The sequence below is a fragment of the Clytia hemisphaerica genome, unplaced genomic scaffold (genome assembly GCF_902728285.1).
Source record: "Clytia hemisphaerica strain Z4C2 unplaced genomic scaffold, Clytia hemisphaerica genome assembly, whole genome shotgun sequence".
Classification (NCBI taxonomy): Eukaryota; Metazoa; Cnidaria; class Hydrozoa; order Leptothecata; family Clytiidae; genus Clytia; species Clytia hemisphaerica.
This window is the reverse complement of record NW_027103260.1, coordinates 251871-276891: the sequence shown is the minus strand read 5'-3', so window position 1 is coordinate 276891 and position 25021 is coordinate 251871. Positions and strand designations below refer to the sequence as shown.

General features: G+C 35.4%; 1 protein-coding gene across 1 annotated transcript in view; it reads left to right on the top strand.

Moving 5' to 3' along the window:
• The first annotated feature begins 2186 nt into the window (after positions 1-2186).
• Positions 2187-25021, top strand: part of LOC136799101 (uncharacterized) — a 47105-nt gene continuing 24270 nt past the window's right edge. Inside the window, exons 1-21 of the mRNA XM_067055789.1 lie at positions 2187-2209; positions 2433-2536; positions 4199-4500; positions 5279-5411; positions 5995-6362; positions 6760-6913; positions 8544-8792; positions 9249-9761; positions 10953-11239; positions 12078-12222; positions 12437-12796; positions 14980-15390; positions 16722-17192; positions 17863-18315; positions 19111-19656; positions 20835-21076; positions 21777-21900; positions 22688-23048; positions 23461-23587; positions 24176-24377; positions 24828-24935. Of these exons, the coding sequence (XP_066911890.1) occupies positions 2187-2209; positions 2433-2536; positions 4199-4500; positions 5279-5411; positions 5995-6362; positions 6760-6913; positions 8544-8792; positions 9249-9761; positions 10953-11239; positions 12078-12222; positions 12437-12796; positions 14980-15390; positions 16722-17192; positions 17863-18315; positions 19111-19656; positions 20835-21076; positions 21777-21900; positions 22688-23048; positions 23461-23587; positions 24176-24377; positions 24828-24935 (5683 nt within the window). The remainder of the gene's footprint in view (positions 2210-2432; positions 2537-4198; positions 4501-5278; positions 5412-5994; positions 6363-6759; positions 6914-8543; positions 8793-9248; positions 9762-10952; positions 11240-12077; positions 12223-12436; positions 12797-14979; positions 15391-16721; positions 17193-17862; positions 18316-19110; positions 19657-20834; positions 21077-21776; positions 21901-22687; positions 23049-23460; positions 23588-24175; positions 24378-24827; positions 24936-25021) is intronic.

Below are 25021 nucleotides of genomic sequence, written 5' to 3'. Positions count from 1 at the left end.
AAGAATCATGTATTTAATTTTCAAACTTTTTTTCTGCGTGTATAAAATTTTGCGATTAACTGAATTGGATATTTTCAATGAGCTAGAAAACACTGATTTTGCTTAATATAAGTGTAGTGAGTGTAACCACAGTTCCATGGTATATACTTAGTAACAAAATAGGAACAAGATATTACCGCCCTGCACTTTAGTAGCGGAATATGTTGATTGTTTTTGGGGAAATTTTGCGATTTCAGCCTCAATTTTTCGTGTGTATTTAATTTCGCAAGTTTTTAATAATTTTGGATAATTTTAATAAAGTACTTTATAATTTAAATGAGAACCTGGGGGTACCTAGGCAAAAGGAGGGTACGGGTATTTTTGGGTCAAGTTGAACATTTTACAAGAATTTTTGTCATTGGATTGGTCGTTAACTATTCAAACAAAAACTTTTATTATATTTTTCTAAAGAACGCGTCATCTCTATTGTTTTGAATAACCAATTATGTGAGCATCTTATAAAAACTTCAACACAACTGGTATTTTTTGGATCTTCAAAATCCCACTAAGGGTCCTAAAAATCACATAATCTATTTCCAGTCCCTCTAAAGGTTGTGAAAACAGCTCAAAGTCCATATCGTGACCCTCAAAAGCCTAAATTTCTATAAAATAGTCTATTTTCTCTATTTAAGTCTTGGTACCTATAAGGGCCAAAGGCGGGCGGCACATAACCGCCATCCCGCAAACCTACTACCCTCCCGTCGGGATTTAGAAAATCCAAGCAACTTGAAGAACGTCATTTCTCTAATTGAACGCGGTCAATGTTTAGTTTGGAGCTACTGCACTGAAAAATAAATCGCTTTAACCGCTGGCTCCAACTGCATAAAGAAATAGAGGAAGTTCTTTAGAGTGAGATAAATAAACCCAAATTTATTTTGTAGTTTTTCGGGAATTAAAAGCTTTTTCAGTTTTTTATAGAAAAAACTTTGATTGGGAAGATTGTCAATGCATGTTTTATCCCTTAATATTAATATTTAACATAAAAGATGGGTGCATGTCACTAGTCCGACACTTTCTCGAGTGACTTAGGGCAAGTCTCAAAAACCTAACAGTTTACCCTAAGTTTTCGCTACCAATAGCAGCCAGATTCAGAGATCCACTCAGGGCTCTAAAGTACCTCTATACCTTGAAGTTAACAAAAATCTATAATTAAAGAAATTGTAATCATGACGTCATAATTTGATCGAATTTGGTGACGTCATGAATAGTATAATCACTAAAATATTAAAAATACATGTTAAATCTTTCTCAAATTTTAACCAAAGATGCATCTAACTGAAATGTTACTTTTTGAAGCTGATGTCATCAAAATTTTCAAAAAATGTTCTTTTGAAAAGCTCGCCACTATTAAGATGCATCTTTGGTCCAAAATTGACAACGATTCGATATGTACTTATAGAGTTAGAGCTATTTTACGATTTATGACGTCATAATTTGATGACGTCATAATTCACAATTATAATTTTTAGGTTAATATTTAATTCACATTTAATTCATCACAACCGGGTGCTGAAACCTTAGGTTTAGGTCATCTAAAAATCCATAAGTGAATCCCTGAGAATGGGTGCTATTGGTCGCGGATTCGGGATTTGTGATTTTTAAAAATCTAGACACGCCTTAACTCACCCGAGTTCTAGTCCTACAGTAAAATAGTCCAAATCTATAAAATAAATTTACAATTTAGAAGTCTTTTTTTCCGACGTCACTTTTGTCCGAAAACGAAAGATTTTAGAGTGTCGAATGTCCAATCCAATTTCTTGACTTTTGAAAGCCTAATCCTAATAAGCTTCCCAAAATTTAAGAAAAGTCGGGTTTAGGGGCACAGCCTCGAAGTCGGAACTTTGGATTTTTATAAGCACGTGGTTGCTTATAAAAGATGTGCCTTCTCATCGGCGATTCATATGTCGTTTTATATGTTGTTTTTTTTTACTCGTTGTCGGACAAAATTGTTGTCGAAATACTGACGCATTAGTCAAATCCAACGTCGGGTATTTCTACTGTCGGACTAGAAATTGTCGGACTACTGACGACCTCCCTAAAAGATATTATATTACAACACAATTAATCTGATCAGCAGAGAGTCATACGAAGTACGAAGTAATATATTGTGGGGTGGGGTATGGACTCTAGAAGATAAATGTTGGAGCATGTATGAATCCTTTGAGCTTAAGTATATTTAAGTCTGGAAGGGAAGATAGATCTCTAGCTACAAACACAACATAGGCGGTTTTAGACCATGCCGAAATTGTCAGAGCAAGAGATTTGTAATCGTAATTTCATTGTCTTTGACCGAGCCTTGCACTCCTTGTTTCCGACTTACTTGCTCTATTATCTTAAATCCGCCAGTGCACAAACTAAAAAGTATTATATATTATTTTTTATTTTAATAATAGTTCTGGGCTTCAATACTACGCATTCGTGTCATCGCGACAACAAGCTAAAGAAGTTGTGATTTGTTGTGTGGGCTACGCGTACGATGGAAAGTCTTGCAGACCAGGTAGATATTTACATATCATTCAACCAGTATGCGATATGTGCAAAATTGGGTAACCCGTCATCGGTTGTTTAGCCTATCATCATATCTCTTTCCTTGGAGTTAATTCTTGATATGCGTAAGTCATTTTTCTAGCGGAAACACCCTAAAAAAGCGGGATTTGAGCCCTCTCTGTTACTAAAAATAGAAACACGGAGGTCAAAAACCGGCTTTTTAGGGTGCTTCCGATAAAAACTATGGCGTCATCTTGACTTACGCATATCAAAAATACGGAGTTTATGTATGTGTGTTTTTCAGCGACGGAGACGGCAAGGTTCTAATTTGACTAGATCCTATCCAGCTGAGGATGACGATATATCAGCATTTTTACCGTCCTCGATTTATAGGGTCAGAAGTGCGGGTTATTCCAAATCGCTTCAGTCACTCTACCGTCCTCAAAAGTGCAAATACAAACTCATTAATATGAACAAAACCGTTGTAGGAAAATGTTCTTCGGGTCAATGAAATTAAGTTAACTTCTTTCAATTTTACTTCATTTTCTATTTTCAATATACGAATATAGGCTAAACAACCGATGTCCGGTTATCTAATCGGTAAACTAGTATCTAAAACTACAGTCGTCTAAATGACCGGTGATAGCCTAGGCAAAACGAAATTTTGGATAACTTTTGATACAGTCCAATTGCCACCTGGACAATTACCCCCTAAAAAATTCCCAAACAATTACCTTCGAGACAATTCTTGATCGTTACATCGTATCTTTTGACTATTTTTCTTGCTATTCTTGAAGACTGCATTTAATTAAGAATGCTGTATGAAAGTGTATAAAAGAATGCGGTTAATAGTATGATTTTTCGAAAAGCCACTTTTTATTCAAACCTCTCCTTTACAGTCTGCACCATAGACCCACAGAAACAAGCATGTGTGACCGAAAAACTATTTTTCGTAAATAAGAGCTAACTCAAAAATATGCAACGAATTTTCTTATAAAAAAGTATTTACCATAAAATTCACTTGACAAAAAAAAACCAGAAATTTTCTGTTTGGTCCGATGGAGCCAGTTTTTGAGTTTAATTTCATAATAAAGTATTAGAATTTCATCCCCGAATCTTCAAAATATCTTCAAGAAAATCTAAGAAATTCCAAAGATAAGATTTTCATTAACAACATTATGGCTAAAATTGAGTTATTTATCACCATAAACTTTGCCATCTCTTTGAATTTGAAATGATTATAGGGAGTTGAGAGGGGGATACAATAATAATGATATTGTCTAGGGAGTAATTGTCCCGAAGCAAATTGTCTGGGGGTAATTATCCTAGGGGCAATTGTCCTGGGGGTAATTGTCCTAGGAACAATTGTCCGGCAGGCAACTACCCGGGGGCAATTGTTACAGGGGCGATTGTCCTGTCACCGCTAAAAGTGAGCATTTTAGATAAAACAAGGACCTGTCTGTAAAATTCAACCATACACGTGACCAAACTGAAATTTCGCACACCGTCTTAGGTGGTCAGTATCTACCACTGGTGAAAATTTCAAATTAAAAGCTCGCAAGTAATTCCTGAGTTCCGGTGGGTTGTCAACGTTACAGACCGGTCTGCAAAGTACCAAAGACCAAGTTTTTTTCGATTACTTGTATTTTTTATTTGATTTTCTTCTCTTTAGAATGTTTATCAAAACCGATCGGCCCGAGTCATACTGCAGTCACTAAAACCAATTGTGATGACAGAGTGGAACTTGGTGATGAATGCGCCTCCGAATGCGAGGCCGTTCGTTATGGGGTCCAGTACCCAGCCAGTTACTTTTGTTCAAATGTGGAGTGGTCTACTTACAAAATCCAATTTCAATTCCTTACTATCGTCTCCGGTGTTCTTATGGAATCGGCATGCGATGATTGCAAATTAACAACCTTCAAAATTTTGTACAAACAGTCTATTAGCAGGAGTTGGATGAAATTGGCGTATCATGTAAGTAATTGCTATCTTCGATTTATGACTGAGATTTTATTACGCTTTGCTAGAGTGTCTATATTCATGGCATCAGCCCCCCCCCCAGAAATCTGAAGGACACCTAGGCCAGGTTAGTAGAGGGGGCTAATGCCTTGCAATTCTTTGGGGTTACCTATTCATTAAGGGTACCTAGCTGTCTTGATGGAGGCTCTGGGGGCTGGTTATATTTTCCAAATCTAATATTTCAAAATATTTCAAATTATTGAATTTTTTTACCCCAGCACATAGTTTCCCATCCAATTTTTCTTTCGTTTCCCATCACGCCATCTTTTGCTATATTTTTCTAATGTGATTGTTTTGATTTACAGCCGCCATCTTTATAGCATAACAAGAAAGCTTATTAGCAGGCGTTCATGCGTGAGCATGATTTTAGGAATGACAAAAGAACAAAAAGTGTCAATTCAAAGAAATTATCTGCTGAATAGGGGTACCTAACTCAAAGCAATTTTTCAAGGGGACCTAAATTGCTGGGGGCACCATGCTCAATGGGGGCACCTGAAAAGTGGGTTGAAACCAGTACAGAACTTGCAAGTGTAAAGGAAATATAACGTGTTCCATAGCTACGATCGAATTAATTCAAACGATTAAGACATTAATGGGGTGCGCTCCGCAGATGATGATGATAATTGACGTTTCTCAAACTATATTGGTTCAGTTGAGACCAGGGCGTCTGTGGAAACTGAATAAAAAATTCGTATAATACTGTAACTAAATATTTTCTTCTTTTTTTACATAGGACTTTCATCAAACTGAACGAGTACAATATTTTGAATTGAATCATACACTGGCTATCAAAATCTCATTTCAAAGCCTGACACCAGATCCTTACAAAATTCATTTGGAGCTCTACGGGTGTGCTTCGTACAAAGGCTAGTTTCGTTGTTTTTTTTTGAATTTTCCATAGCCTCAGCTTTGGTTCAGGTTGCAAGTAGGTACTTAGGTCTTCCAAAATTTAAGTTTCAAATCAAAATTAAAATAGCTGTGCCACAAGCTAGCTTAACACCTTAATAAACACCCCTGTCTCACAGCCCCGATGAAACTTTTTCCTACAGCGGGGATAAAGATTTCGATTGAAATCTCAATGGGGATAAAAATTGTTCCAAGGGTGAAAAATCCAGTGGGGATGGTTTTGGAGTGCAATTCCTAAACAATAAATTTCGAATGTGGATATGAAATCAAAGTCAAATTCTCAGTGGGACTGAAATTCTAGGGTTTTTCTCCCCCGGGAACGAAAATTTTGCCAAATTTTCCAGTGGGGCTTGGGCCCCAGTGGGTCTTTGACACAGGGGTGTTAATAAGGACAACCATAAAATTGTTATTATTCGGTCCCTATTCTCAATTACCCCTTCGGTGTATATAAGGTCCTTTCAAGCTGCAATTATTATTTATAACATTTTCAAATCTCCAAATCATGTAAATCTATTTTAAATTTGATTTTTGAATTTGTTCCAGGTGCCTACCCTCTTGGACTTGAAAGTGGTGCAATAAACGATGAACAGATTTATCAAGATGATTTTGATGGTGTAACATCAAGTTATAACCCACAAAATGTGCGTTTAAACTCACCTCGACAGAACGGTTGGAGACCATGGATTGACAGCATTGATAACGGTGTTGAGTATACCTTTGTATCGTTTAAACTCGATGACCTGGTAACTATAGATGCGTTAGATATCCAAGTTGGTAATCTGGACGAAGAGAACAATGCAAATACATTCCATATCTCGTTTTATGATTACTGGAATGAAAATGCAGCAAAAGGACCATTACGTTATACGACAATACCTGAAAGAACCTCAAATGGTCAAGGGACTCCCTTGGTTAGTCTCCCCTCTCTACATTTTTTTCTCTTTAACTTAACCTTTGTTCGTTCGTCCGTCTCTTTATCTGTTATCAGCTTTTCTAGGAAACAACCCATTATTTCTTTCTGGTTTTTGTATAGTGATGCCAAATGACAGTACCCAAAAAGTGACGGAGTACGGTTTTCGAAAAAAAATCTTTGGGGGATCATCTGATCCAAATTCTGCCTAAAAATGAGTTTTTTTTTGGATTTTGTGTGAAATTACTTCATTAGTTTTTTCTTTCTGAGTTTTGCATAAAGATAAAGGGCAAGGTTCTCTGAAAAGTGGCCGAAGCCGTTTTATCCGGAAATTTTTTTGGTCGTAAAAATCGGTAATTATAGTAATTATAACTTTTTCATTGATTGTATTACTAAAGGATATCACTACCCCAGCATACAAAAAACCGTTCGAGACTTGGCGTTATGTTTTCCCATATCCTATCTACACCAAACATCTCTATTATACCGTCCTCAACCATCAGACACCTTTGTTCCACAAGATAGAGTTTATTGGGAAGAGAGGCTTCCACGGTGAGTGTCTTTATGAAACTGTTCATCTAACGTTCACAGACCATCTAAAAAGAACGACAAATAGCTATTAAAAAGCGACAAAAAGAACGACTAACCCTAACTCTAACGCTAACTATCATACCTCGACCTCCCGGGGGGCAGTGGGTTTACCAACTGACGGTATGTGCGGCGAAAAAATTGGCTTTTAGAATCGCACCCTTACAGTGCAGAAAAAAATCTGTGAAATTCATACCCTTACAGTGCATTTTTTCAAATTTTAAACTCTTTTAGAGCAAAAAAAATCAACATTTCGAGCAAAAATTTGCAATTTTCCCAGATTTGCTGAAATTTCCACCCTTACAGTGCATTTATCAAAAGTCCACCCTTACAGTGCACTTCTGATATTTTGAAAAACATACCCTTAACCGCCGCACATACCCGTCGGTCAATTTGCCTGACTGCCCCCCCCCCTCCCGGGCTCAACCTTGGTCAGTGACTACCACCCCTAGGTACTTTACGTTATTTAACAACTACCGGTTTAAAGAACGATAAATTACGCATGCGTATAAGTCTCTATTTGGGTGAGCTGGAAACATTAGATGAACTAACTCTTATTACTCTTATAATTATCTTATAAAATTTGTCGGAAATCTAATCAACTTTTAGATGGCTCCTAGGCTTAGTTGAGTGTTAGATGTGACGTCATAGCCTTTCTATCATATGGGAGGTATGTTGAAACAATAAAAAAAGTCCAGGAACAACTTCAAATTAGCCCATAATCATTTAGCTGATAATGAAAAAAAATAATTAATTTTTGAGCAAAATATTGGAAATACTAAATTATCTTTTTTCACCCGAAACAAATTTTTCATGTTTTATAGAATATTTTCCAAAAAACCTTCTTGTTAAAGCTCCCAGAAATGAATTATTATTTGATGTATGCTAAATAATCGATAATGAGCAAAATAGCCAATAATTATAACTTTCCAATTGTCCCTATTTTTTCTGAATTGGTATATTATTGGTCAAACGCACGCTCGAGCATGCGTAGTTAGAAAAAGTTTATCATTTCCCATTCTGGAGCTAATCAAGGGATAAAATTTGCAATATACATTAATTGAATCATTAAACCAATCTGAAGAGTTATAAAAGGCGACTATCAATACTTTGCTCAAAAATCAAGTTTTTTTTCATATTCGGCATTATTGTCTATATAATGTGGGCTAATTTGCTTACTCTGGGCTAAATAGACGATTTTCCGAGATGATGGGCTAATTTGAAGTCGTTATACTAACTGATGAAAATATAACAGCGGCCACTTAAAACATTTACCAAACTCATCTACCGAAATGTTCGATGTGTACTGGCTAACATTGACTTTGTCTGTACACAAACCCAGCATCTATGGCTTATTTCAAAATTCATTGCCGTAGATGGTCTGTTGTCATTGTCTTTTCTCATTTGATGTTAGTGAGAGAAGGGAGACGATGAGAGAAGTGTTGCTATTTATAAATCATACTTCATCGCAGAGGTCTCCGTACGGGAATCTTTTTATCAAACAGACAATGCACACTGAGTGTACGACGAAGCGATAAACGTGAGATACACTCTGGTATAGATTAACATTGACTATATGCTCCTACTTTTTCAGCCGAACACTCATGGAAGATGGACCGTAATGACGTTTTTAAGGATATGGCTCGTAACCATCATTTTTATCCCACTCCTAAATACCGCCACTTAGCTCCCGAGGGACCAATACAAGGATTTGCTGAGAGCAAATTATCAGATAATAATAGAGATGACCAGCCACTTCAATCTTTACCTTTCGAAAATGATGACTGTTTGGTGAATGCTGATTATTGTAAGCATGGTACAACTTTTCTCATGGCTGCTAGACGTAAGTCGAGTTTTCTGTTAACCTTAAAAAATATATGAATGATATAATGAGCTAATTCATAATCGATTTTCAAGTCATCTGGGAACCGAACGCAGACCTCCCGCTCGGAAGGCAAGGACGATCACCACTATTATACACATTCTACCAATTCTTTTGCTAAGTAAGATTCCAGCGCTCAAAATAGCCGATTGCATACGATAGCCTTTGACATAATAAGCATAAATTAGGTATCATATTGGGGTGGTGAGAGTAAATTTTTCAGAGAACGAGATAATATACCAAGCAACCCCAGGCCTGACCCGAAAATTGGAGTTACTTATAAAAAGTGTGTAAGCCTCTTTTAATACACCGAAGAAAGAAATATCACTTTTTAGTGAATAAATTTTCATGTACTGTCACATGACACTGTCTATAAAATTCTAACTAAAATTTTTCCTTTTTAATCTTTTTATTTAGTTGAGCGCGAGGGTCTATACTCTCGTAGCCTACTTATCAATGCTGATCTCAAAACAAGCTACGTGCCAATTCCTGCAAGCTGTCAGCAGTTTAGTCTCAACAGACGTACTGCTTTTTACTTTCGCAATGTAAAGATACCGAAACACGCCAAAATACATACCGCTAATTCTGGTCTCTATTATGATAACTTGCAAGTTACTCAGCGCTCTTCTAATGGTTATTTGTTCTTTAACGTGCGTATTTACATCGGGCTTGATGAAAACTTCGTCAAAAGTTGTCATTATCGTTGGGATGTTGAAACGCATTTTTTACTAAGTGAGAATTTCCAATCGAGGAAATTGGATACCAAATATTTTCGTCTTTTTCTTGGGAAAGAACTTCAAAAAGTGTTCAACTCACCTTCGTGGAGATATGGCATGTCTATCATCATATACATTGAACCTATGCAAGATCTTCCCGCTTATGAAGTAATGGTAGAAAGTCCCTGGTCTCTAAAGATATGGTATCAACAAGGTATTTTTGAGAAAAAGATGTTCGGTGTGCGAGAATCTTTTCTTCAAATACGGCAACAACGGCTGTTGAAAGTCTGTTTCAATATAATCTGCAGGAGACAAAAAAAACTTTTGATTGAACTCGAATGAAATAGTTTTTTTTTTGCGTTTGTTGAAAATATAATAAGGAGTGGGATATTATAAAAATCTTTAAATGAAGATGAAAAATGAAGATGAAGAAAAAATCAACTTCTTGTAGGATTGTCCTACGATCGTCATTTTCATATCAAGAGTGTATCACTTTGAAAAAACAATTTATTCAGTCAAAAAATACAACTTAAAACTAAGAAATGGGCTCCTTTTTGTTGTTTTTTTTGATGATTTTTAGAACTGCTTGGTGATATACTTTGGGCTATACAGTATCTTTTGAACTAATATTTTTTCATGAAAAGTTTTTTAACTGAGAGATGATAATATTCTAAGATTACTGTTGTGAAAATGGAAATTACAGCACAGTTTATATTCACAAAGTTGATCTTTTTCTTTTTAATTTTTCATCTTCATTTTGCAATTTTTTTATTTTTTTTTACTTAATATAATATCCCACTCTTGAATATCTTTTCAACAATCACAAAATTGCAATCTAATTCAAATTATATCAAAAGTTACATCCTTTTTTTCTCCATTGCAGATTATATTGAGACTGACATTAGGGGCGATTTCACCCACGATCAACTTTAAATTGACGTTTAGTCCAAGACCCCCCCCCTCTTCTACCCCTTAGCGTCAAATATTTACAAATTAACCAAAAATTGATAATTTTCTTTCACTTTTTAAGAATTTTTAGTCAATAGACTAGCCCATAACCTTTTTTTTCTAATTTTGGAGATCCATTAACACAGCCCAGGGGATGGGAAGGATGTGCGGAACCGTATGTGCAGCCAATAATTAGGGTCTCAATAAGATTTTTACATTGGAGAGAAAACTTGATCAAAGTCGAGCAAGAAAGCAACCATCGTCTTTTTGAATTTTTTTTTTGATTAAAGAGCAAAAATAATTGGATATACTAAAAAGACCACAACAATGAAACCAGTTTTTCATCCGTTTTTTTGGCTCAGTGACGAATTCCTTTTCGTTAAAATGGAAGCAATTTAAACTAATTTTAGATACCCATTAGTTTTATTATTATCAACTTTTATTCTATTTCTCGTAGTTTGTGATGATTTTAAGGAGGATTTGGTGAACAATCTACCATTGTCGTCATTCAGTTACACAGGATCACCTGCTAATTGTGATGATCCAAGTTACATCAAATTCAATGATGAAGAAAATCATTGGACTCCGTGTGACGGATCTCATTTAGTCTTACAGCTTTCTGGTACACCACACGTGACTATGATAGCTATCAAAGGCCGACAAAGTGGATTTGTTAAGAAATTTGAATTGTTTCACAGCTTGGATGGTTCTCAGTATCATAAGATCAAATTTTCTTCTAAAAATGTAAGTTTTTTGTTACTACCTTATCGGGGAAAATTTTGAACTTCGTCGGGGAAAAGTGACGAAATTTCGGCCAAGTGACGAATATTTTTCCCCGACGAAAATTTTCCCCGACGAAGTTTTCCCCGATAAGGTATAAAAATTAACTAATTCACTGCAAAAGTCATTCAATTCATCATTTACCACTCTCAAGATAGAATTCTTTGTGGGAGTATCTTCAAACTGTCTTTCCGAAACCGTTCATTATTTTTCGAATTTCGTTAATATATAATTATTTCTTAATTGTATACGACATTTACAAGAGTTAGTATATATTTCACACAGTACAGTATCATGTAAGACAGCCGGCTGTACTATATCGAAAGGAAGATGGGACCGATTTCAGGCCCGGCTGAAGTGGGGAGACTGGGAAGACTTCAGCCTCCCAACTTTTGAGCAAATGAGTTTTTTTTCTCGAACTCATAGTGAATTTTAACACATTTTTAGTTTTCAGTTTCCCCACTTTTACGAACGAATGTTCCGTACCATCTTAAATTTGTGCTCTGTTCAGGAAGCAATTGAAAAATGGAGTTAAGAGGCGATAAATTTCCAAACAACTCGTTGGGTGTTCATCATTTACCCTTCTTTACAAGATGAATCAGCTATTCATCGTCCACGAACATTTTTAAAGTGCTCAAAGCTATTTTCCTCTGATCGGTACATAACAAACTCGATTTCATTTTCCATCTACCAGTTTTAGAAAAATTTAGTTATTTTTCATTTCGATATAGTTATGCCGACTGTAAGAGCCATGCAGGGTTGTCCTCTTTTTCTTTTTTGAATTTTATTCTTTCCGTTTTAGTACTTTGAAAAATTTTCGAGTCAATTGGAATATCTTTCTTTTCCACATCCGACCCGTATGAAATGGATCAAGATCAATGTTCTTGAAGTCATTGGTGATTCTCCGTCCATGAAACTCGATCTTATTGAATGTCAAGCAACTCGAAGTATGTATGATTTTTTTTTTTCTCAATCAATTGAATTGTGGATTTTTGGAAATTTAAACAATTTTTCCAATAATTCACCCATTTTGTGTGTGCGTGTGTTGAAAAACAGGATTAATGTTTAAAAATCGTCTTTGGTAGGTTCATCACCATAAATTAAAATTGATCCGACTGATTAATACTCAATTTGATTAAATGCCATTTATTTCTCTTGTAGATTTTTTCGATGACTACTCGAAGAAAAATTACCCGAATCTCATGAAGTATAGGCGCAGTATATCGATGGATGTCGGTGGAGGGAATTATCAAGGTTTTCTTTATTCGGATAAAAAAGCTGTATTTCATAAAAACGGTGAAGTAGTAAGTCATACTTTGCATCCAGTATTGGACATTAATACGATTGATACTCGATCACCAAAGATGTATTATTTAAAGGATGGCGTAGGTGGTGAGGTTTGGAAACTTTGGCATGACGACTCACGCCTTACAAGTAACACAAACCTATTTCTTGTGACAGTTACTACCCTTTACAAATTCGATGAAAACTACAGAGCTATTGCATGGCCCCAATATAACGGTAAGAAATTCCAATAATCAAAAAACCAAACAAGTGAACAATCGTCCAATACACTTTTTTGACCGTAGCCGCCAATTGCCGCGTGGGCATTCTTTTGTCCGTTTTACCACCCTAAAACCGTCCCAGTCTTTTTTTTTGCACCTAACAAAACAATAGAAAAAAGTGTAAAAAAGGATTGGATTGAATTTAGGGTGGTAAATTATATAATAAAGTGGCACGCGTCTGATTGCGCGACTACGGTCGAAAAGGTGTATTTTAACTAGGATCTTATGTAAAACTCCTTATAATGAAAGTCTATTTTCAAGATGGTCGGCAGTCTGTCTTTTTCAAACATTGCTCCCTAGAGGGAAGAAAATATACCTATTAAAAGTAATAGCTCGTTGGTAAGATAATTTCAAGATGATTGATGTAAGCGTTGTAGAATCTTCTGAAATTTGAAAATGAAAATGAAAAAAAACCAAGATTAAAAAATGATTTTTTCTACTTATCAAGTCTTTCGTACAAGAAGGGTTTAGAGGCTCGGTACTTATGTGCCTAAACACACCCCCTTCTATTATAGGCGCTGTGGTATAGTGGTCATTGACCCCACTCGCAGGGGTTCACTTGGCAAGTGAATGAACCTTCGCCTGGGTCAACCCATGCCATGTGAGGGGAATTGGGTAGTCAGTCTTAGGTGCTGATGGGGCGCTCCATTGAAAGCGTCTATAGTTGCGAAAATATCTTATCTTTGAAAAAATAAGATAAAATTGAAGATCTTGTAGAGAAGTGCTATGACTTTCATTTTCATTTTATTTTTGAGAAATTTTTTCACAGTGATAACGTTCGATGATCAAGGATTCACTTCAGTGAAAATGATAGTTATAGCACTTTTCTACAAGATTCTCATTTTTTTCTTCTTCATTTTCATCTTCATTTTTAGAATTTTATAAAAGATGTTTTTATCTCAAATTGTTCCACTCTCGATATCTTTCCAATGATACCAAATTTATAAAGATTGAAGAATTCCTTCAAAAGTTGAAGGTAAAAGAAAAAAGAGTGCACACTTATCGTGAATAGACTTTAATTAGGGCTAATTTCAAGGCATTATTATTGACTTGTCACAAAAGCAAGGAAAATAGAGCGTACTCGTTACTTAGGTCTAGTACTCGTTACTTCTTGTTACTTCTCGTTACCTTCTCGTTACTTCTCGTTACTTCCTGTTACTTCTCGTTACTTCTCGTTACTTCTCGTTACTTCTTGTTACTTCTCGTTAATTCTCGTTACTTCTTGTAACAAAGTAAAGTAACAACCAAAATTTTTCCTATTTTTGATGTATTCTGTCAAGCACCTGAAATAGGTCCATTTTTATCAATTTATCGCGCATTTGGACACTTTTCCGGTCGGCAGTAGCTTTGTGATCCACAAAAAAAAATCAACAGGGGTTAAAGTTTCAGGAAAGTTTAAAACCAACATTTAAAATCAAATCGAAAAAGATTATTCTGCTTTTTCAATCTTCAAATTCTCAGAAGATTCTTCAAAGCTTTTACATCAAAGCACTAAAATTATCTTTCCAACGAGGTATTTATAATTTATCTTCTTTCCCTTGAGACCATGTTTAAGTGACACGTTAGCCCTTTAACTGCCGATGGGTCACACCTTCATTTTTTTCCCTGGCAAATAGGTCGAACCTTAAAAAATACGCACTGCAGTTAAAGGATTAACAATGATACCTTGAAATTAAGCTAATTAGTTTTTGTCAATTTTGATGAATAAGGATAGTTCAAAGTAGACTTTAATCGTTTAGATCCAGTAACATACTATATCGGTATTTTACAGACCAGATTCATAAAAAAACTACTTGTTATTATATTTCATGACTTGAAAGTGCTGTTAACATGAAATTTTGGCCAGCTATAATAATTAGACCTCCCAACTTATTTAAATTATATGACAGGAAAGTGTTGTACACTTGCTTTATTTTTTCAGTCTGTATTTTCTTACTATTGTTTGCCATATTTTCCTAGTATTTTCATATTACATCAATCTTCAGGTAGGTCCACATACCAATTTCAGAGGTATAAGTGTACATTTATCAGTTGCGCTCTTCCAATGGGGAACTTGGTATTTCCATGAATTTATAGTATTTCTGAATTTTATAGATTTAATTTCATGGTCCATTCACCATGTATTATGTTTACTTTCAGAATATGACGACTTCTTCGATAGAGGTGTTTACATTTCAAACAACCCGGACAACCTTGTTTTCTCATCAGCAGCCACCATTGATGGCCTGGATTACATCTACCTATTGCATGATAGTGGTATATTATACACTTTACGCCTATTGGAATACGATAACGCGGAGCCACAAGATTATATTCCTTTCGAACCTTCCACAACTTGCCAAGCAATTGATGTCAGTCCTGATGGAATTTTATGGTGCTTAGATTTCAATGGAGATATTTATGAATTCGATCGCTTAGACGGTAATTGGCATCACCAATTCAATGTTAAAAAATACGGTTCAATCATCGTTCGTAATTTGGCAGTAACCATGACAACCTTAGAATGGCTTGACGCTGATGCAAATCTGCATACTTTGCATAGAGTTAATGGTAAGGCGTTCTTTTGTAGTTTTCAGAAACAAGGTTGTGATTTTTGTAGTTTTCCCAAAAATATAAGTGTTATCAAATATTATATAAGGAGAATTTCTCAGCAAAATTTTAAAAACCGCAAATACTTTTTAAGTGCCTTAACTTAGAAAGTTACGGTTGGAAATTAGCGTTGTAATTTTTAACCCTTCGAGTACCCCCCCCCCTCCCAAACAAAAAATTATCCTAATCGACTTGAAATATGACAAATGTTCACCAAATATGAATCGACAACTTTGTGAAACTTTGACATCCTTGATGACCGCATCGCCACCTGATGACGTCATCATCCTTTGAAAATACCGAAAATATGACCCCTCCCTTTAACTTATTTTCACTTTAATTTAATCATTTTTGCTCAAATTTTGTGTGGCAACTCCACGTGACATTGTATTTTTGAGGCACAGAATTAATCTCTTGTCACCTGTTGGTATAATGTATTTTACAGACCTGCCCATGATTACCCTTTTTGCCTAAATTAGCCCTAGGATACTGTATCTAGTGATCGGAAAATGCTATTGACTTAAAATTATGACAAGTGTTAGGTATTGATAATACAAGATTGTAGCCAAAATTTCAGCAAAATCAGACGAGTGGTTATGCTCAAATTGAGTATTTCGGGTAAAATACGGACCGGTCTGTAAAATACCAACTGGTCTCGTGACTAAATTGAAAGTCACTTGCAGATCTTGAGATTTTACGGGGGTCCTCAAGCCCTCCCCCCCCCACCAAAGATGCTTCCTTGTAAAAAATAGGAAGATGCTCGAAGGGTTAAGACTTAAGAGAATCTAAAGCTTGTGAATGGACTAGGCTGAGAATATAGTCTGAAAGCCATACATCGCTTTAGAGAGGTGTTTTGACTTAAGGTCGAAAAAAAACCCGACCCGAAGTCATTAGAGTTTTCATAAAGTAGATGATCTTAATATAAAAATATGAGCTATATCTTCTGAATTCGGCTCACTTAGTTCCATATTTTTAAGCTTCAAAATTGAAAATTTACTTTTGGAAAAGTGATTAGAACAAAAAACACGTAAAAAGATGTATTATAATGTAACTGTCTATTTTACACAAAACATATTCTTGATATACATAACTCAAGATTACGTCATTTTCCCTATCGGAAACACCCGAAAACACCGAAATTTGACCTCTATAGTGTTAGAATAGCAACTCAAATTCCGTTTTTTTCGGGTGTTTCCGATATGAAAAATGAGGTAATCTTGACTTTAAGCATATCAAGAATAATTTTTCAATTAAATGGAAAATTGAAATGACAATTTTCTCTTTCATTGTAGGAGTATTGGAAGATGACCAACAAGAACACGGCAATTTTATCCCCATCCTATCTTCCGGGTTGGTGTATACAGGATTCAACACTATTGGAGCTGGAACAGCCATATTTTGGGAGCCTGTAAATCGTCGTGTATTTGCTGTTCACCGTGCTAAAAATATATTCTATAAGTGTGAAATCAGGCAATTTATCGATGATAATTACCGCCATTATTCTCATATTTTTGGAGTTTCTTTTAACATAAGAAACGGTGGATTAGACTGTTATTACAATGAAGGGCAAGCGGTTGTCGGTAGCCGTAAAGCTGTTGCAGCAAAAGACAACCGACCTTATCCTTACCTCAAATCAGTGGTTGTTCGAGGACACTATTACCAAACTAGCGAAATGAGTAGTTATTTTTCAATCAGTCATTTGAGTGTGTGGAGAAAATTCATGTTTCGCAATAGTTGGCTTTGGCGATGGAGAATGGGTGAAAGTAAGTTTGTTGTTAATATCAGTGCTGAAAGTTCGTTCGTCTTAAATGGATTGGGATCTCGGTGAAGTATACAAAGAGGCTTTTCCATCACAAAATTCCGCTTAACCCTTAGGAGGCGAAAGACGTATATATACGTTTTGAAAAGGTCATTTTACCGATACACAGTCTTTTGGTCATAACTCCTGACCACTTGAGATTCAGAGAAAAAAGATCCGCCATTTTTTGTAGCTGAGAGAAAGAGCTTTCCAACGATACCAAAGTTGATACCTGAATCGTTTGTGCTGGTCGAGAAATTGCCTTTGAAAGAATAAATTTCCAGAAAAAAATGATGAACTTTTTGGCCTTTTTCAAAAAAGTTAGCGGCTTTGAAAGGTTAATTTACTAAAATTTCAAGAATACGTGCTATTTTGCCGTGTAAAATCCAATTTTCTGTCTCAGAAGAAAAACCTGGCTTTGACAACTATAATATGCTATGATTTTTGGAAGAGGGCAAAAGAAGACCACTTTATGGATTGCTGAGTTTTAAGAAATTGTTGTTATTTCCCAGTTGGCACACAACGTTGTTTCGACGTTTATTTAACGTTCACAACGTCCATATAACGTTAGATGAACGTTGAAACAACGTTGTGTGCCAGCTGGATTGAAGAACCCATGTCTTTCTTCTTTTAAGCTTTGGATTTGGATGGTTTTTCGACCACAAAACCTTCTGATGCTGATGGAATTACAAGAAGCACATGTTCAAGTATAGGTCTCCCTTTCTACGATCCACTCTGTTCTACACTTGACACAAACACAGAGGGCAAAACCTACTATCTTGGTTATGTGAAGGTAACTTTTACCCAAGCTTCAGTTATGTGTCAACGAGATGGTGGTCATTTGGCTGTTATCACGTCACAAAGCGAGGAAGAAGCAGCTTCACGCCATTGCAAAATTAACATTGAATCGGACGCTATCATGCTCGGATTACATGTTGATAATGGATGGGTAAATGGAGAAACAAGTCAATACCGTAACTTCGGGAATAGCCAGCCACACAATGCTAGAAAATGTGTCGCCATGAGTGTAACAAACGGAAATTGGATGTATTACAATTGCGCTACCAAACGTAGATTCTTGTGTGAAGGTATATTTTGTTTGTAAAAATAACACCAAATATGTTTATATGGTATAATTAAATTCACGACTACCGTGCACTAACTTTTGTTTTAAGTAAAAAATAACTTTTACTCTTCTTTGTGCTTAAAACTATAAAACTATATAGGAACATAAGTTTCGATGTACTCAGACGCTGTCTTAGATGACCAATCTATCACTGGTGAAACTGCAGTAGTTCTTGGTTTTGGGCAGGGGGTCGAAATGTATTTTACAGACCAGTCTGCAAAGTGCCAAATACTCGTGGGACCAAATTCTTTCCTTTACTAATAGTCACTTTTATTTGACAGCCAGCCTTCAGGAACAAATTTCAGTTAAGTCGAACGAGCCAATCGTCCGTGTTTAGCTTAACTGTTCTTGTCTGTAAAATACAAACCAGACGGGTGGTCGAACCAAAAATGAGCAATTCATCTCAATTATATCCATAACTACCACTTATTAACTACCTACATATTTTTAGGGAGGACTTTGATGGCCCCTCTCAATATGTTTGCTCTAGTAAAAAAAGTAGGAAGAAGCTCGAAAGGTTAAGAAATGAAAGCCAAAAAAAGGTTAATATACACATTTACAAAGTGACAGTTTTTTTGAGTTACTCGCCATTCCTAGCTTAATGGAATATCAATGCAAGTTTCCGGCAATTGTTTAAATGGAGGGGATTTAAAACGTACTGGTCTTCGCCTTCTTTGTTTCATTTTGGTTGGACAATGAGGCAAAAAGAAAAACCCTTAAAATTTATTTATAGCATTTTTTAATTTCATAATTTCAGCACCTGCTACACTTTCACAAAAGATTCTGCTGCCAGTGAGCACCATTATGTTCGATTTAAATGGTGAATGTTCAGCCACTGATGAAAAGTCCAACATCGCATTATACAATGAAGCCAATCCACAGGGAAAACAATTCATCGTCATACATATGGAAGATATATTCTTCGAAGAACAAGTCATCATAAAAAGTGTTCAACTTCGATATAAAGTTCAAACATTCCTAACGGGAGATGTTTCTCAAACTTTATATATAGCACCTATAGCAAGAGATCTGGTAAAAACGTGCGAACAAGCAGAAACGTTGAGCGACCTAGAAGCGGCCGTCCAACCATGGCCTATTACGGAATGGACCATTGATCCATCAACTGAAGAAATATTTTCTAGCTCGCCCAACATCTCCGCCTATATTACCGCCATGTATGGCAGTCAGCACCGCAACAAAACTTCTATCAGCTTAATAATTTTTTGGAAAGATAAAAAGGCAGCTGGTCAACATGTAGTTGATAATCTCATGCTTAGTGTCATCTATCGTCATTTTCCTGGAAGTTAGTATTCTCGTTCTTTTTCATTAAAAAATCGAAATATAAATGTTTTTATCTTATGTAGTTGACGCCAAAATGATTTAACGTCAAAATTATATTAATTCTGCATACCATGGTGGCTTCAGAAAGACATATTCTTTTGTTTTTTTTGATATTCGTGATTTCCCGTAAGCAAAACAGTTGTTCAGAATTAAATTTCCTTTCCAACAGTATATAATATGTTAGGGTTTTCGGAGGTGAGACTTTGTCTGATGACGTCAACAGAAACATCATTTTCAAGAGTGTCTCTCTCAATTTTTATTTTCTTTACTCCATGAGGAACCTCTGTGCAAAATTTTAGAGCTCTATCACAATTTGAAGTATCGTCTCTTTTTATGTGCTAACCTACCCCACTAATGGTTTGAACTGTTGTACGGAAAAGTCTGTCTATAATCTGTAGCCAGGGAAAAAAAGCTGTAAATTTTGATATAATTCGAATTATAAAGTACACGCTTTTTTTTATAACAATGGTGTAAATCCATTTCATCATGAATATTCTTAACCTTTTTGGGAAAATCATCCTAAAATATTCTTACAGCACATTCTTAGGTTGGGATCCTAATTCATACTAGATTTAACATTTAGTACATACGTCTCAAGCATAAAATGGCACTTTTGTTAAAGGAGTGAGCCTAACTTGAGGATAATTTATAATTTATAATTGAAAATGCTCTTAAAATGGCATTCTTAGCTTTAGTAGCAAAATTCCATGATGGTGATATTCTTAGCATATTCTTAGTTTTTTGGCAATTTTCATCATGGACATTCTTATAAAGTGTATTCTTATAAAAAAAAAGCGTGTAGTTTTGTGCTTGTTGAAAAGATAATAAGAAGTAAAATATTACCAAATATAAAAAAAATATCTAGTATAAAAACATTTATATTGTAAACTGAAAGTAAAACTAAGTCAAAGAAAGAGCTTATATTATAAGGCGAGTTGGTGGTCCAGAAACTCTAAATCTAAGATATTCATGACGTAATGTTTTAAACGGAAGCACCTGAAATAGGCAGGGGATTTGCCATTAGTTTTATCGTTAAAATTTAAAGTTAGCGGAAAGCTAATTTATCCTTTGGAGCGCCCGGGGCGTTTATTCGAAGTAATACGGTAAGGTTAATATGACGGTTTCTTCTTATTTTCAAAGGGAACTTTTTGGCAATTGATGAACCGACGAAAGTGGGGAAAACATATCGTTATTGGAGATATTCAACACCAAAAATGATCACGATAAATTCCAGATTCAAGCTCAACTTATTCTCGTCTCATTCATTGGTTGTTGCGTTCGGGATTGATCATGGGATTATACCCTACCGAACAGAATACTACAGCAATCCGCACTGGAAAACTTGGGAGGAGTATGAACATCGAAGAATTTCACCCCTATCGGTAAAGAAAAAAAAATTAAATTAAATTAAATTAAAAGAAATAAGAAAAAGGCTTTTATTCACCATGTTTAAGCTCTCTTGCTAGAATTGTAAGCTTTTTTGGTGTTAATTGTTGACGTGACATCAGAGGGTTGAATTAAATTTGACACCACTTCGAAGTTATTCTACCATTTTTGAAGATATAAATATAATCTAAGGCTAAGAAGAAACTGCCAAATTATTTTGATATTTTGTTGATTTGATTTGTTTTACATTATTTCTTTACAACGTAAGAAAACAAGGAGGTAATCAGTGAAGCTTTTGTCTTTTTTAGGGTATTTGTTTTTAGAAATATAAGTAGTAAGTAAGTTTGCGACCGCAGTCGAGGGCGACCCGAAGGCTCCTTTTTCGTATAGCTGTCTACCCGAAGGTAGGGGAGGGCGCCACTCCTTTCCCTAGATTTCTCCTTTATCCGTCTCTTTAGTTAGTTTCTGAGCATCAAGCAGAGAGGCATCAAGTACCATTTTGAGAATCTTTGGTATGACCCGGCTAGGGGTCGAACCCACAACCTTGCGCACCGCAGCTGGATGCTCTACCTTCGTGCTATGGTCGCTTTAGAAATATAAATAGTCAATAATTGCCGTAAAAACAACTTTTTGTAACCTTTTTTTTTTTATCGTTTGGTTTTAGACCTCTTTTTCCCATTTTGTTGTTTATTTTAGGTTGAGATTCATGTTTTCCAAAGCATCAACGCTGACCATCCTATCATCGGTGTTTCTGACGTCACAACAAAATCACATTTGACCGCTCCTTTGCCTCAAAATACTTTCTACAAATACTATATAGGTTTGTCTCTTACTTACTCTTACTAATCTTTTCGTTAGTTTTGATTTTTTAGTTTAGTTATCCCCTTAATATTTAAATTATCCCCTTGATATTTAAAAACTCTAACTCCCCAAATTAATTATTATTGAATGGATTGACCCTTTCCATGTCAATGTCGAGTATATTCGAAATCTTTTTTTTCAAACTTGAAATAAATGTAATGTCCTAATTGAGGTTTTAACAGAAAAAAAAATTAAAAATTAGTCTCTTGATGAACAAAAGTCTCAGAAAGTCAATAAAAATCAGACTTTTTCGTGTGTTTCTAATAGAAAGAAAAACATATTCTGAACTTGAGCATATCGAGTTATATGATACCGTCAACTGCTCTAACTTGGAACGATTTGTCGAAACATGGGACTGGTTGATATCTTGCCTGTATTTTCACTTACTTTTATATATCTTGGACAACAAATTTGTTTTGATAACTCCACCAAGTTTATCAATCATTCTTCGTTCCTCTTAGAGTGCGCATACACTCGCGTGTGTTCCACTACGGATTGTTTTCATATTTCAATTTAAAGGCCTACTCGGTGCGAAAGAGAAATCGTGTATTTTTTGATACGCCGTTCATTTACTCAAATCAAATGACTTTGGAGGTTCGGTGAAATGGTGGCCGAATTGCCGTCCCATGTTTCATGTCAGATAGTCCCAAGTTAGAGCAGTTGATGGTTTAAAGTTTGCTCATGAAATGGGTCAGTGAATTAAATATAAAGTAGCTCATATCTGATCTTCTATTGTTTTATTGTAGGAAGCCAGCGATTGGTTGCAAATGCTTTTTCTAACATAAAAGTACCAAACCCGAACATCTTATTCCTTTTCGGAAAACATGCGAAAAACCTGGGTATTGGTGCAAATCTTGCCCGTATTGGTTCTCAATCGAAAATCTCCGAAAGAGGTCCATATGGAATACCGTACTTTGCACACAACCAATTAAAACTTGAGTTCAACTACTTAAAAGCAGCAAGTATTTCAGCATTGACTGACCAAGGGGCTTTCACACTCGCATTTTCCGTCAGAATTTCAGCTACCACAAGAATGATTTTTCTAACTTTTGGCGAATTGAAAACGTGCGACAGAATTCTCTTTGACGATCGCCACCTTGTTTTTAGGTCAGTGTTTAACTTCGTCACCAGGCCCAATCTCTTTTTTTTGATTGATTAGGAGATTAGCCATGGTCGCCTCTATATTTTTATTGCTTGTTATTGCTTGTTACATCACTATAATTCTTGAGAACAAAAATTAAAGATGAAAAGTGAAGAAGAAAGATCTGAACTTACTACCCTTCGATCCGAGTAACTTCATTTTTGGTACTTCTTGATTTCAGATATGCAATTATTTTTCAAGTAGAGTTATTGCATAGAAAGTTATAGATCTTGATCAACAAAATGGGGCGATGCCGCGGAATGAGTACTGGGAAGGACTTTTTCGTGTGACACCGGTTAAAAAAAATAATGGAATCACGCAAAGTTAGTTTTATTAAGTATTGTTTAAAACGTTCTTCTTTTCTTTTTATTTCAACAGTAAATCAAATTCCGAAGGCGAGGAGAGTGACATTTTACGCTCTGCGACAAGGTTGGAAGAAAATGTTTGGTATCATATCTGTATTGTGCATCTCAATGGAAAACTCGATATTTATCTCGACAGCAAAGTGAGCTTTAACTTTTAACAACTTAAAATTTTCAGTTATGATTACTTACACACGCCATATACTTTGGTTTAAATGGTTTAAATCTTACACATAAGCCTATAAACATCCATTTTTCCCAGTTTTGTTGTAGCTTGGCCAAAGATATGTGGATAAACTTAGAGATTTGAATTTAAAAAAGGTCTTTTTAAAAGTGATCCTACAATTATGGTCGAAATATATTGAGACTTTAGTGTATTTTAACGTTTTTCAGAATTTAAAGTTCGGGCGAGAAATTCTAATTTAGCACTTCAACTTTCTTCCATTGAATACTTATTAATAAGGTCCCAAGTCTTAAGTCTCAAGTTAAAACTCTACTTTCCAACTCTAGTTTAACGCGCTTAAAAATCATTTGTGGTGATTAAAATTTCACAGGGAAATATCTGTCTCAAATATTTTGTGTGGGATTGTAGCAGAGCGAACGTAAAGATAATCTGAGTAGTCATCATAGGGATCATACATCATAAAACCGAAAAGCTTACAGTTATGGAGAAGCAGCCTAGAAATTAACTTCATCCCAAGGATTAACACAATTTAACGTTTTCTTTTTAGCTTGACGCAACAAGATACCAAGTGCAATTTAACCTACTCGGTCAGAACGACCCAAGCAAAATCTACTTCTTTTCTTCGCCTGGGCTCAACAATGGATTGCTTGATATGTTTGAAGGAGCCGTTTCATGCTTCCAAATGTATAATATACCCCTCCCTCATTACAAGTTGAAGAGTATCGCATTCTGCCCTGTGATTTTTGCAGGTTAGTTTTTACCTACAGTACAATGCAAATTTTTAGTTTCATTTTCAGTTTTAAGGGCTCTGACCATAGTGAATTTTTCATATTTGCCATGTACTAAATATTGATTAATTCTGCCTGGTGTAGTCAACAAAACTATGGCATCTTGAAAATAGTGCTTTTTGACCAGTTTTTCATTCTATTTTTTCGTAGAAAAACATCGCATGTAAATTGATACATCAATTTAGAAAGTTTTTCCAAAAAATTTCAAATAGTTCAATTCTTTGCAGACAATTAAAAAAAGAATTCGAATGAAAAAAGTTAATTACCCATTGAAGCATTTTTTGTAAAAGAGGGTAACGTAACGTGTAATGCTAGCTATGGAGACTCCCCTATATTAAGGGTGAAACATTGCATGAGTTATTTATTTGGTTTTCAATTCAGTTTCAAGACAAAATTGTGTTTCTCTTTTAGATCATGGGATTTATTGCAACGGTATTCCTGTCCCGCCTTCATCTTACTGTGAGTGCTATACTGGCAAAAATGCAAGATTTGTCAGCAAAACCGACTGTACTAATTATTGTAAGTTTTTGACATAACATTTCTCTAAAACATCCTGTCTTAGTCTCCAGGTGAAAATTTCAGGTCTACCAGAGTGACTTTTGATA